Source organism: Battus philenor, unplaced genomic scaffold (genome assembly GCF_028537555.1).
Source record: "Battus philenor isolate CCGP_79_NKW_IND1 unplaced genomic scaffold, ilBatPhil1.0.hap1 SCAF_2, whole genome shotgun sequence".
NCBI classification, from domain to species: Eukaryota; Metazoa; Arthropoda; class Insecta; order Lepidoptera; family Papilionidae; genus Battus; species Battus philenor.
The window spans coordinates 4,926,465-4,941,592 of NW_027181682.1; the positions used below are offsets into that span (position 1 = coordinate 4,926,465).

The following is a 15,128-nucleotide window of genomic DNA, read 5'->3' on the forward strand; positions in this document are numbered from 1 at the left end:
AAGGTCTAAGAATGGACGGATTCGGAAATAACACAATGGTTCTTAATCTAATACATGTCCACAGATATCTTACGAGGCGCTCATTATTATGTCAAAGTAAAATTGTTATAACGTTCACGCTCCAAATTGCTGGCCACTACCGCTGCAATATATTTTTTTTAAAATAATTCTTGAGCGTTTTCAAATTTGGAATACCGATTTAAATTTGAATACCACCAGTGACGTGGTTGCTGCCAATGCGTTAGGGTCGAAATTGTAAATAGCCTTTGTATACATGTTACATATACTGTCTTCCATCACTCTTTGCTATCATATTCCTTGCAACTAAGGAACATTTACGTGCTTGAGTGGTAAGTTAATTACGCCCCCTAAACGAGAATATTGGTAAAACCGACTTTGTCAATTTTTATGTCAACCAATGACTAATTGTCAAAAAAACCACTTTTTATGTTGTTTACACTAGTATTATAGAAGTAATATTTAAAATTTATCTCTGGAAAAATAATAGTTTAACAGCCTGTTTAACAAAAATTATGAGCAGGCTCAACTGATCAGGTCCGTGTGGTGTCTCTGTCTTAACATTTCTAATCTAAGCTCATGTTCCCTCGCTGCCATTCTTAAAGCAGCAATGCTGGAGCTTCTTCTTTCTACTTCAGGACCGGGGTGAGTTGGTGGAGATTCACTGCCAGGCGAGATGGGAGGAGAGACTGGTGGGGGATCTGGAGATTGCCGAGGTGGTGCAGCTAATCCAGCAAGAAGGGAATGAAATGGTGGACTTGTAGTATAAATCGGCGCACTAAATAGCGGCGGTCTTGGTAAAGGTGCTCCAAGGTATTGGGTGCTTATAACCGGTGTGCCTCCGTATCTAAAACAAAACAAAAATAATTAGCTTCCCTTTACGATTGCAGAAATGATCAATAATGATTAGTCTTGCGCTGCCCGTATCCAGCGATTTCACACGACCTTGATTGTATGGTCAGTCCACCCAGTGGGACACCTATCCACGTTGCGTCTACTGAATCGTGATCACTACTTCAGAGCCTTTTGACTCCAACGACCGTCAGTTGCACAAGCAATGTGCCACGCCCACAATGAGCTAATGTTGCAATTACACAATTAGCTAATATTGCAGTGTATTTAATAGACTGGAAATAAATTTCAAAAGTAATACGCTGAAACATATTACTTGCACATATTATGAGTGGGTTAGTCCTCTTTAAATATCTTTAACTATCAGTCGTGTTATATAAAGACCTATAATTACAAAATTCAATTGTAAGTTGCAACTATCGACTTTCCTTAATATAAAAACAATAAATAATAATTATCAAATTATGAATATTTATAAGATGGTGATTATAAAGAAAAGATGATTACAGGTAAACAGGGAGAAGAAAAGTTTAAATTTAATTGATAATTAAAATCCAGTAGTAAAGGTTTCAATTAACTTATTTTTTATAATTATCATGTTACATTAATAGTATGTCTTTAATAGTAGGCCTGAGTTGCAATATTAGAAATATTATAAAACTAAATTAAGATTATTATTGAGGAGTGGTAGCTCAGTGCTAGAGGACTAAACTTGCGAACGTAGGGCGCAGTTTCGATTCCCTGTATACTATCTTACAAAATTCACATTTGTACCACTGCTCATAATAAGTTTCCAGAGGTAACAGCGTCATCTCTGCCCATCATTTGGAACTAAAATACTACACTGCGATCACCAATCCGCCTATCAAGCGTGGCGTTTATGGTATATCGTTCTATAGATATCTTTGGATAGGTATACTCTATAGATATTCTATCCAATCCCTTGAAGTGGGCAAAAATATATTAAAAAGTAATGAGTAGAATAGCAATGATGATAGTAAATATTTATTCCTTAAATATATTATTCCAAATAAGATAATGTTCAACATAATATCATCAGGACAATTCTGTAAATTTTATGTTAGTTCTTTTTTAAATACGCACCTAAATGAAGCCAGGGCGTTGGTATCAAAGGGTTTTCTAAACCCAAAACCCAGCTGTGAGAAAGGGTTCGGCATGGACGCGACGACAGACGGCGGTGGTGCCCCACCGGCTCCCAGGTACGGATTGTAGGGATGCGCTTGGGGACCGACTTTCTCTTGCTTTCGCCACTTTGCACGACGGTTTTGGAACCATACCTAAAATAAATAATAAATTTTAACAAAAGTCACAATTAAGTCAATATAAATTCACTACACTTTTATGCTATTATAGCTAAAGACTTTTATTATTTGATTCATGATAATTGTTAGCATAAATTTTGTAAAATGTGAAATTTCAAAAGAGTGATGTAAATAAATAACTAAATACGAATACCCTGAAATGATTGCATTCAATGTATAAAGGGTGAATTAAAATAGAACGAATGTATAGCTAATTCGTCGGCAAAAAGCTTTATTATTCCAGGCATTCCTTCGCCAGTAATTTGTGACAGTACAAAGTTACAAGAACAGATAGTAAATGATAATTAAATGTAATACGTACTAATTAGAATTTAGTTAACTTTTTTCTTATTATACGTTACGTTTAATTAAGTTGTTTATTATTTATGAATTTCGATGAACAATGCATTCGTTGACTAACAATGAGCTAAACGTACATTCATTCTTTTAAAGCTTTTACATCTGTAACCAATCAACCTGTATAAGACATTTCCACCTATGTACTGACTCATGATACCTCTGGAACCTGGATTAGAAATTAGAAATTGAATATAAATATTCTTTCCGCTAAGAATAGGTTTTACGAAATTTCACTCACAATTAGGGTTGAGAGGCCGTTCATTAAAAAAAATGCATATTTTTAAATTTATATCTGTTATCGGGATAAACTTAACCAGAATTTTTATGGCATTTTAAAAAATTACCAAGAATTTATTTTATGAAATAACCTCAAAAAAAGGCAGTGCCGGGCCATGCGGAGTGGGCGGGGTCAGCTATATTTACGTAAAAACGTCATTTAACCATTGTTCCCTAAAGCCAATAAACAATAATTAAATACGTTACGGGTGCGTGAGTGTGTGAGTGTTTTGTTGCATGTATATTTATTAACACATGCGTAGATGTTACTAGTGTTAGTGAATTCAGTGCGCCAACATGCACGCCTTCCACCTGTCTATCAATAAGATTATTTATGAGATTCAAAGTGTGTTCACCCCGATCGTTCGTTAGGGATGCGGTACATTATATTATGAGGGTTTTGACATTTAAAGTATAAAAAAATTGCTAATAATAACAAGACATTTACGCACCGCCTATCCCGGGTTCGTAACATTTATGCGGTCTTTTTAATTACATAAATATTTACATCTATGTTTCTTTCTTACGATGTTATAGATTCATGGTCTTGCCTATTTGCATTTTTACTTTGTTCGTATTATAGCTATGCGACATTATAATGATTTAATAATTTACATGAACAATGAATATAACATAGCGTTCAGACCATAAATAGTCAACGCTGCCAACGTTAATTAAAGATAATTTTATGATACAGTATCTTCCAACATAAATGGCATCGTCGTTGTAGTTGTTTCAGCCTATAGGCGCCCACTGAAAGGCAAAGGTCTCCTCCAAAAATATCTAGGGGGACATACCATAATCGCCACACTTGGCAAGCGGGCTGGCGATCGCAGCATGGTATGTATATACTATACTGCGTATGCAGAAGACGTTTGTGCCTATCCTATGGAAACTAGTTTGACAGCTATGGCAATCCTACACAATCAATGCAAAAAGTGTAAAATATATATGATTGTATTCCGGTAAACGAACCCGCGGTCGTAGATCGCAAGACTCATTCATCTACCACTTGGCTAACACTGCTCATTCAATGGCGTAATGGGGAATTGAAACCAGTAAATCCTACATTCTACAGCATTTAACCAGTTACCTTGTATAATATCTTTAAGTTCGTTAGTTTCTCTAATTTCGAAGTTATTAACAATACATTAATTGACGCGTGTTTCTGAATTTATAACCAAAAAATTTGCCCTAAAGTGAAACAGAAGAAAAAAAATTATCGTTGTAGTATAGGTGTTTAAGTGAGTAAGGAAATTATAATTTATTTCTGCAAGACATAGTTTCGCTTGGCATCAAACTCTTTGCTGTGGAACTTCTTCTCATTTAAAACAAGTTGCGTTTGTAGTTGAATACAAACATAGCTTTGATTTAATGACTAATGCGTTTTATTAAAGAAGACTGCTTGGCTTGTCGATATCAAATGGAATGGAAGTGATAGTCTACTAAAAAATTAATGAAGGCTTTTCTATATAACAAGATTAAGTTAAGATTTTTGTCGTATTGCAAGTTTGTATAAACATTTGTGGATGTTAGAAATACCTATCTCGCGTGAAGATTAACAGAGGTATAGTGATTCAGTCAATGCGCGAAATGTAATTTCATTGCAATGGCATTTATAATATAAATAAATATATTATACAGTGGCAGACCGTGGTCTTATAAACAGGTTCTGCAATGGTTCTTTGACGTAAGAATTTGTTCCCCGAAACAAGAAGCAACAAATATTAATAATAATCGAGGTACACATCCAACGATAAGTGAACTTGATTGATTAATTCCTGAAATTCATCGAACATTCAACAAAATTGAACAAAAACATTGATACGACGCCAAATAACCATTATGTTAACTGTTATTTTTATGTTAATTCAAATTAATTCACTTAAGATAAATGTTTGCTGGTAAAAAATTAAAGCAACGTTTCTGTAAATGTCGATGGAGTTTAAACGGATACTGCGGCGAAAAAAGAGATACTGCATAAACTTAATAACATGTTGACGGGCTAATGTCAAACTTACCTTTCACACTTTAAGGTCTGTTTTAAATGTAGCTTACAGGTCTATTAAGTTCACAATGACCATTTCATAAATATGACTTCATACGGCGCTGGGCTCTCGAATTTATAAATGTTGTAATTGGAGGCAAACACGTCGGGGGAATGCCGAGTACGGTCAGCACAAAAAGATGCCGATCGCGTCCCAGGTGCCAGCTTTAATAGCTTAACAGAGTAGCGCATTAAGGTAATGATCACGTTTCGACTCGGTCAGGATGCCACTGCGACCTTAAAATGCCGCATCACAACGATCTATTTTGCTAAGCGCAATTTATTATCGCGTTTTGTGTAAGTGCAAAATAAATACAATGACCGTGATTTTATTTAGACGTTATCATGTTAACATTTCGAAATTGAATCATCAAGACATATATGAAGTATGGTATTTAAATTTTGCACATATTGCTGTAAAATTAGTTTTGTATGAGGCAATTTTTCACTAAATATAAAATAGTATGAATTTTTATTGTTGATCAATCAGAGTTACAATAAAACTTATTACTTAACAAAATACTTTAGAAGTGTAGGCACAGCCTGCCTCGAAGAGTGAATGAAGTTAAAATAATGTTTTGGACGATTACATATACCTGGGATAAACTGTACTGTTTGGTAAGTCCAACTTCGAGAAGAGATCACTCGCTGAATCCAATTCGGATGGGCAGCGATTAGAAGGCTCAAAAACATCTCGGCTTTAATACCACGATATCTGAAGAAGAAGGTCTTTGACCAGTGTGTGTTGTCAACGATGATATAATGATTCGAAACGTGGTCACTCACAATGGGCTTCATATGAAAGTTCAAGGTCACCCAGAGTGCAATGGAAATGTCTATGCTCGGGGTTTTGCTGCGAGATCGAATCCGAAATGAGGAGATCCGTAGAATTAAGGGCATCGCGGTAGGTAGCAGAATTACTCATCTGAAGTGGTAGGGGGTGGAGCACATTGCTAGTGCAACCAATGGCCGTTGGGGCCAAAAGTTCCTCGAATGGTGATCTCGAGCAGGTGGACGCGGCGGTCGTAGGCCACTACTCGGTACTTTGATGATATAGTTAAAGTCGAGGGAAGTAGCTAATCGCTAGAAGCGAGCAGCCTAAGACCGCTTAACATGGCGGTTTTTTTGGAAGGCATTGTAGTCAGCGTCTATTGACTGAAAAGAAGAAGTAGAAGAATATTTTTTGCTGATGTGTTAGACAATACTGAGGATGATTAAGTAAAGACAAAGAGACTATTAAAAACAATATAGACAATATTAAAGTCCAAAAAATTGCTGCTTACATTGTATAATATATTTACGTAAAAAAAGTAAAGAAAATTGAAGAAGAAACTAGAATGTAAATTTTATTAAACGTCCTCGATATTATAGTCGCTTCATGAAAACATCGGTGAGTAGGACTAATTTATTATTTTATGTACGGGTATTTTTAGCTTCCCAATAACTTTCAGTTATTTTTTTTGGAATTTTGTCTAAATTTGTCATTGAGCAACAGTTAGAATTGAAACATTGTGATAGGTTAAATATTGAAAAAAGTTTCTCTACCTTTTAAATTAATTCAAAAGACGTTAAACATACGTTAACGTATGCATGTTAGATCATTTGTTCATTGATAGCTATGTATGACGCATTCTTTGAGTATTTTCTGGAAGTATTTCCATTCCCCTAATCGTGGTTATTTACAGAACTTAGTTTTTTTTTTCAGAATAAACACGTATGCAAGATTCCATCGTTTATAGCCTTGTGTGGTGTCCTTTTGCATTGTAATTTGTTTTTGTTGAAAGGATACCGGCTTTTACATTTTAAGCAATGTCTCTGGTCAACCGAGTCTATCGGGGAAAAATATTTTTTTTTCTAATTATTATTAATTACGTTTTTTATTTCCATTTGTTACGTCGAAGAATAAAGAAAAAGTTTAATTTAGAGCGGTTGCTTGCTTGCGTTCTAACCCCTGCCGTGTTGATCCTTTTGAAATACGTTCTTTTTTTTATTATATTTATATTAGGTCAACTTATTTAAATACCAAACGCGTAATTAAATTATGAACAAACCGTTTAATTCTATAAGCTATAGGAAATGGTTTCAAATTAAGTAATAATAATGAAAAGTAAGCCCGCGAACCTTTTATGAACGGCCGGAGTAAATACTAAAAATACACAAATTTCTAAACAAATTTAAAACACAGTTTCAGTTTGGGATGATAAAAAAGAAAATATCATCAATAATGTACACACATACCTACATCCTGATATTCAAACACCCATCTTCATCATCATTTCAACCACAGGACGTCCGTAGCTAGTCACAGGCTTTCCTTAAAGATTTCCAATAGGTCCACTTCCGTTGGTCTACTAATTTCGTAATTTTTATTCGATGGTATCGAGGTCTCGGGCATAGCCTATAGCTCCTTAAGCCACTGTAAGCTTACCAATGAGTGACCGCATTTCAACTTTGTGAATCATCACTGGTAACTCACTGATGGAAGCCTTTCATTCCTATATTTTCTAAAGAATGTCATAGTTGAATTGTGATTGTTATATCAGTAAAAATTGTTGTTGCAAGTTTTTTCCCTGATAATTGCTGCAATAAAGATGCCGCAAATTCTTTCGTAACACGGATGAGTAGAACATGTAAAAAAATAACGCGCTGTTCGTCGATGCCAGTCTAACAGCGCGTCGGCATCAAGAGTTATTGATTTAATTACATCCAACTGTTATATGTGTTGCCGTTGAAACAAGCGTTGCGCATTAACTCGGTAATGCATTAAAAACATTAGTCACACCGAAAGCAAAAATACAAATTTTACAAATGCATCGCCTACACCTGTACAGTTCGTGATAGGTGATTTCAGTGCGGACGATAATTCCATTGCGGGGCTCAATTACTTTGGCGTTGAATTAATACGTACCGGAATTATTGTGTACATTCGCAACGAAATGAATTGTTGCGACAAAATGCGATTGAAAATTACTTTTTTTTGATGTTATATAATTCAAAAGCTTTTGTTAAACATTGTAAAGAACGAAAAGAAATTAATTACATTTACAATATTTGCGTTCGTATTATTTTATTTTAAAAATTATCGAATTTAAGTAGATTGTAAAGTTGCTACTTTAACGAGAAACGTTCATCTCTATGGTTCTCTATGGAAGCCATATTCCACAACACGAACAGATTTTAGGATGGATTTTTTTTTAAATTATGTGTAGGACGAAATATGTCTTAATTTGAGTTAATTAATCAAAAATTATAACGACGCTTACATGAACGAAAGTAGTTTGTATAGTGTGATGGATTAATTTTACCTAATTTTAACTGTGTTAGTTAATTACCGTAATAACATTGTTTTTTATATAAATTCATGAAAAGCGAAATTGATGTGTTGACATTTTAAATTTATTCGCAACTCATTACAAGCATCACTTACTACTACTTTCTATGATGCTATTCAATTTTTTTTAAGCATCGACAAATGCTTTTTCTCGTTGGCATTTAAAGTTTAAATGGGTTTCTGGTTTGGCTCCCTGGATCCTTGGCTCTATATATTTCACGGCATTGGAATACTTCTAATTTCAGTAGGTTTTTTTAAATGGAATTTCTGATACCTACACTTTATAGGTTTAGATATTTAACTAAATCTAAACAAGAGTCAAATGTGAAACTTGAAATTATTTACGAGAGAACTAAATTGACAGGTATCAAAAACCTTTAAGAATATCAACGACAAATGTAATATTAAATGTGTGTGTTACCACTATAGTATAGCGGAGAAACTGGTCCGTTTCTCTTTTTATATTTCCTCTACTAATCAGACATCATGATGGATTACGAATTATTGTTATTGTCTGTTGCGTATACAGTTTTTTTTTACATGAAACAGTTTTCTATTTATAAGACTTCTTTAATAATTATTTAAAAAAAAAACCTGAATACGAGCTGATTTATTTTCCATCACGAAGAATATTTCCATCAAGAAGCAACTCATATACTGTACATATATAACCTCACTAGAGCAGTGTTAGGTCAGAAGTAGAGGACTGAGACATGCGGTCGCCTTATATTTCACGTTTATAGGTCACTTTATACACCAATTATGATGCCTATGACTTGCAGTAGGCTAAAACGACATAACCTTACTTCCTAGATTTTTTAAATCTTAACTTAGAGGTGAAACTAGCACCTCTTATGAATAATGCAGCTGATGTGTGTGCATTGTAAATTGATCACATTTGTAAAAATGTGGCGGAGGATGGGACGGGATGCGTAAATGAAAAAAGAAGGAAATAAGAAAGAAGAATGAAAGAGCGTGAAAATAAAAACGTAAAATGAAAAAAATATTTTGGTAAGAAAAGCCTTAAAATAAGATAGGGGCAGCGAAAGGTCTCCAATAACGGGGCCCTTAAAAAATGTCACATTTGAATTTTGTTAATATTTAGCTAAGCGTCTATACCTTTGAAGGATAACAGAAGTAATATTAATAAGCTTGTTAACGGGCAACTTATTACTTTTAAATGAAACAAGTTTACGCATTTATGTAATAAATTAATTTTTTGTAAAGGCTTTTGAATTATTACTGAAAGTATTACTTCAGAAGGATTTTATTTTGTTTAGTAATAAAGTAATTTGTGTAATGGCTATAGTCATTGTCCATGTCAAAATGTAATATCCTGAGTACAGTATTGATGCAATGTAACATAGGCTTTTGATATACAAATAAACTAATGTAATTGATTATAAGCTAGAAACTATGTATGTCATTATTTTTATTATTAAATGCCGCTGCTATAATATTATAGTTTTGTTACCGAGCTTTAGTTATAAGATTATGATAAGATTATTCCAATAACCCAGTATTCATTGAGGTTAGTACTTGATAATAAAAAGTAATATTCTTTATTTTTTTTTAATAAAGTTTTACACTTGTATTTATAAACCAAAAATTGTAAAAATTCTATAAGTAAAAATATTACCTTCTCCAAACTGTATTTCTTAGTACATCAATGTAACCTACAGATTATTATGGTTATTATCGAAGCCCATGCTCGGGTACAATTCGATTCGGTATGATTATAAGCAAAGATCAATGGGGATTTGTGTTTTAATAATAAATCCTGAACAGTGCTACGATTCTGTGTTTTGATTATCGCGTAAGATGATATATAATTCTTAAGATAATTGCGCATAAGTATATTGCAATTTAAGTTGTCAAAATGACTAATTTAATTATAGAACTTGCACAAAGAAATATTTTTTACTGGCGATGTACATATTTCGCTTGTTTTTCGTTTTGATAAAGGTATGACATTATTATTATAAACTTGCATGGCATAAATCAAATTAAAATGATCAGTAGTAATTTTTTAATACCTGTATTCTTGCTTCTGTCAATCCAATTTTCATTGCGAGCTCTTCCCTGAAACAAAAATAATGGTTTAAACGAGCAGTGGTAGCCCAGCGATGAAGTATTAAGACTAGCGATCATAGATAGCAGGTTCGATTACCAGAATATAACCTTCTATAACTCAGAATTTGTGCATTGTTTACATAGGATTGTAACTCCACTGCTGAAAAAGTGTCAAGAGGATAGGCAGCATTTTCTTCTGCATACTAAAATACCACACTATAATCGCTAACCCTCCTAATAAGCCTGGCGATTTTGGTATATCCGCCCTTAGATATTTTTAGTGGAGGACTACCTTGCAGTAGGCTTCTATGGGCGGAACGAACGATGACGGAACATCTGTTTATTTCCTCTAGCAAATAGCTTGATTTTGAGGGGAGATCTTGCAGTGGGCGTCTCATTTAACATGAAGATATTTAGTATCTTTTTTAATTTATCCGAGAAAAATGTTTTGAAAGTTTATAAGATTTTTAAGGAATATAAAAATTAAAAGCAGCTCTTTGTTAATTATAATTCAAGATAATAACAATTGGATTATAAATCAACGTCTATTTTGTAATATTAAATAAAGTACAAAAATGATAACACTAGATAACACAAGACGGAAACACCTTAGATTACAAGCCTAAAAATAAACGTTAATTCATGTTTAATGTTATCAAAGTGCCAAATATTATATAAATCATTTCATAAAAGCATGTTGATAACACTTGATTATTAAATATGATAAATAATTTGATTAAGATACTTTTGTTCTGTAGATTGTGGATTAAAATAATTTTTTTGGGACATTTATTAAATCCACGTCTATCTAATCTGTTTTAGTGTAAATATCTATAATAATAAAAATTTGTTTCACAAATTAAACTTATAGTTGTTTATATTTATAATCATAGTATGTCTTAGAGTGGAGCAAATTTATTATTAGAAATTGCATTGTTTACCTTGTTAATGTCTTCACTATATTATTTAAAAAAATAAATACAAAGTTAATGGAATAGATGAAGGTTGGACATTTAATGACATGTTAAGGCGTTGCAAAAATTTTTATTAATTAACTTTGTAATTGTAACGATGCAAGTTATTTCCATTGTGATTTACAGCATGACTAATGCATATATGTGGTTGATTTAATATATAAATAAATTTTACGAGATAGAGTTAACGTTTAAGCTGGCTGCGTCCAGTCCTTTACCTTATACCAGATTATAACAGTGATATACAAAACTGGTAACAACAATATGTTAAGAGTCATATGTTCTAGCTAGTCAAATTTTCTGCTTGGAACTCTCATACGCACGAGTCACAACATTAGCGATAGTTAATAAAGATGGTAATGAAAGAATGTGCAATTTTTTCCACTATCATCATAATAATTTTCTAGGACTTCCACTTATATTTTATATTTAGAAAAAACGGAATACCCGACTATATTTATTGCCATTACTCTATATAGTATTTCACAACTAGATCGGACGCTTGCCAGCGAGGAATACGTACTTTCAAGTTTTCTGGTTGACTGAGTTTGCTTATCGAGATGGTAGCAATATCGTTTAAAGTTCTGATAATTTGTAATAGTTAACGAGAAGACTGAGAGTTGAGCATCAACAAATTTTAAATATAATCGCTGTTCGAGTACAGCACGGTTACTTCACGAAGCGCTCGTTCAAGCAAACTAATAGCTTGGGTGTCTTATGGGAGTTGAATTTCATGAGGGATCCCTTAGAGTAAGGTCCTTTAAAAGATTTAGGCTAAACATTTTCACATCAAACCTGGTAAGGCTGTAAGTGCTACTGGGTAAATGGAATTTCACGTCGAAGAAGATTGTATTGAACAACAGTTACCTCGTGAACACGTCAGGGTAATGGGTTCTGGAGAAAGCTTTCTCCAATTCCTCCAATTGAAAACTGGTGAATGTTGTTCTGTATCGTCGCTGCTTCCGTTTCGGCGTGAACTCGTCGGCGTCGTCACTGTCCGCGGAACCCGGAGGCGGACGCTCCGACGCCGGGGACTGGTCTGCTCGGGGTAGTTCCGGAGTCGTCCGGGGGGAGTCGTCTTTAGGGACCTCCGATACCCCCATCGTAGTATACTTTTGGTACGCTTCTTGTGGATAGTAATCTGGAAAGGAATTCGAAATTTTCAGGTTAAAATACTGTTTATGTCGTGAAAATTTAAACAAGTATTGAAGACCTTGTAATAAGACAGTCAATAGATTACTGATGGTTCTATTTTTTTCGAAATACGTGGGATACGACGCAGAGGTAGTAGTAAAAAAAACATTCAACAAGCAAGAATGTGGGTAGGGTAGGTAGGTTTTGGTGAAATTGAAATATTATTGATTATAAAATTCAGAAAACATTACTGTATCGCACAACATAAATAAATTTATGACACCATCTGGATGACCATGCAGTAGTGAAATGTAAGGATAATTAAGGAATAACTTGGTAAATTTGTATATACGTATATATATTTGTATGTGTATGTGTATGTACGTATTTGTATGTGTAATATGTATGTATATTTGTATTTGTTTTTAATTTTATTGGTTTCAAGGGATATTTCTATGAGAACGAATATGGATAGGCGAGATCCGGATATGATGCTGATCCAGATGGTTGCTAGGGCCTTAAGATTCTGGATTCTGGTCAGGCAAGCGCATCTTACGAGGTCAGCGGATGTTGGATGCAAGCCGCTTCCTCTGCCATTTTGGAAATCTAAGGGGAAGACTATATCCTACACTCGACAGTGAAAGTCCTATGACTAAAATGATAATGAATTTTTCTACAATACCATTTTAGATATGTGAGAAATTTCATGTGAATAATGTTGTCTTTAAAGGACTTATCCGTACATACAAATCGCATCATTTTCGTGATCATCTTAAGTGTTAGATTGTATTGCATAACTGTTTTGTGAGAATAGCTCAATGTATTCTCTGTTTCAAGTGTGTAAGTTGTTATTAGGAACCATAAGAAGTAAATTATCCACACGCCGCGACCACAGAGTACGCGGCTCCTCATACATTACTACTAATTATTAATAATAGATGTGCAGATACAATTTGTAGTTAGACTGCGAGTTAGCGGCTTCGTAAAGAGCGACTTTGCAAGACGATAACGAAATTGCAAATGCGGCTTCGATTAAAAAAACTCTTGTTCTTTTATTTCAAAGCACCAGAGATAATTATTATGAGATATGTGCCGCGGGAATGCGTCGGCTAACCTTTAAAAAATTATAAAAAATAATACTGCTTGGTATATATACAGGATAATTAGTTACTGATTGGTCAAACAATAAATATCCAAATAGTTCGTATATGCTGACAAATGAGCTGAACATTCACCCCTTTAAATTTTTTACACCTACTTTCAAAGATCCTGTACAAAGCAGTTAGAATCAATTGAATATTTATTTTATTTATTTATTAACTCGGAAGACTAACTGCTGTAGGTAAATATACGAAACAATAATTAAGTGAAACTAAGAGTCATAAACCTTTTATAATTTTTTTTTATTAATTCTAATTTGTTTCGCTAGTATTTTTTTTTACAATATTTATTTTTCGCTTAAACTGAACGCAGACAGTTGGGAGAGGGTTCCCGCTATTTGATACGGATCTTTCTTCTCCCAGCTGTGAGTCCCAGCCCACGACAGCGTTTTATAATTTTTTACAATTTTTCTTACATACAATATTAACAATACAATTACAACCTTTTAAATAGCATTACATAAGGTTACAATTATGATGTTCAATAGTGATAGCCCAGCGGTAGAGGATTAAGACTTGCGATCGTAGGTCGCGAGTTCGATTCACGGAATTCAATCTTATATAATTCACACTTATATACATAGAACACTGCTCAAAAAGAAATACAGTTCGCTCGCAAAATAGAGCTATTTTGCTTATACTCACCTGTTCTATTAGGCGTTTATAAAATACTGTAATCGACTTATATAATTAATTAAAATTCTTATGTAATTTCTTTATTAAATCAATAAAACTAGTTTCGTATAATATTCTGTTTAGGTATTTTTTTTCATATCGTCGTCATCGTCGTGTCAAAGATCGCCACGATGACCGATTTTGCGCTGCTCGCATCAAGCGCCTTCCATCGCTTTTAGACATTATAAAATATTAAATTATGTAATCTGATATGTCAAGTATCCATTATACACTATAAATGTATACTAATTTTTTTAGTATTCCAAACAAATATTTACAATTCTATTAACTCTTACTTCTTACTAGTTTAATAATAAAGCCTTTCTGTATTAAGTCTATAATGTAATTAGTGCATTTTCTGTAATATTTTCTTCGGGCTAATTGCCTCATTGTTTTCCTTCAACCTTCCGAAGTGTTAATCTCACGGTTCAGAACCATTATCTACTATGTTAATTCTGACCTTATATCTGATAAACGATTGCCACCGCACTTAGTTAATAGGAACGTTTTAATTACGTCCTGATTATGGTATTATGTCGTAATTGGCGCCAGCACTTGCCACTTGTAACTTGTTCGCCGCGATGAGTTAGTGATAGAGGCGTGTATGTATTCAGATGTGTGTGAAAGCGGTTTCTTGTGAAATTCTTGGAGCGAGTCGTGCGAGTAACGCAATCGAAGTACTCGTAATACAACACCTTTATATTCCGTTTCTTTCTATTAAAATGAATTAAATCAAATAAAGTGATTGAACAATAGTAATCGAAAAAGGTTCGTAAATTCTCTGAGACCAAATTTAATAAATAAATAACATATGTAGAAAACACTCCTGCGTAATGTGTCTGAATATTCGTGTAACAAATTTGAGAAATTTTACGAAAACTTGTAAAAATCCTAAGACTGTATAAA

General features: G+C 33.6%; 1 protein-coding gene across 2 annotated transcripts in view; it reads right to left on the reverse strand.

Annotated features, from left to right (window-relative positions):
* Nucleotides 1–347: 347 nt before the first annotated feature.
* The window catches only part of LOC137922144 (homeobox protein aristaless-like), a 95,129-nt gene continuing 80,348 nt past the window's right edge, over nt 348–15,128 (reverse strand). For both annotated transcript variants that reach the window (XM_068765041.1, XM_068765042.1), the window contains exons 2-5: nt 12,121–12,394; nt 10,243–10,288; nt 1,975–2,168; nt 348–865 (exon numbers count right to left, since the gene is read on the reverse strand). In XM_068765041.1, coding sequence (XP_068621142.1) covers nt 544–865; nt 1,975–2,168; nt 10,243–10,288; nt 12,121–12,394 — 836 coding nt within the window. In that variant the 3' untranslated portion in view covers nt 348–543. The remainder of the gene's footprint in view (nt 866–1,974; nt 2,169–10,242; nt 10,289–12,120; nt 12,395–15,128) is intronic.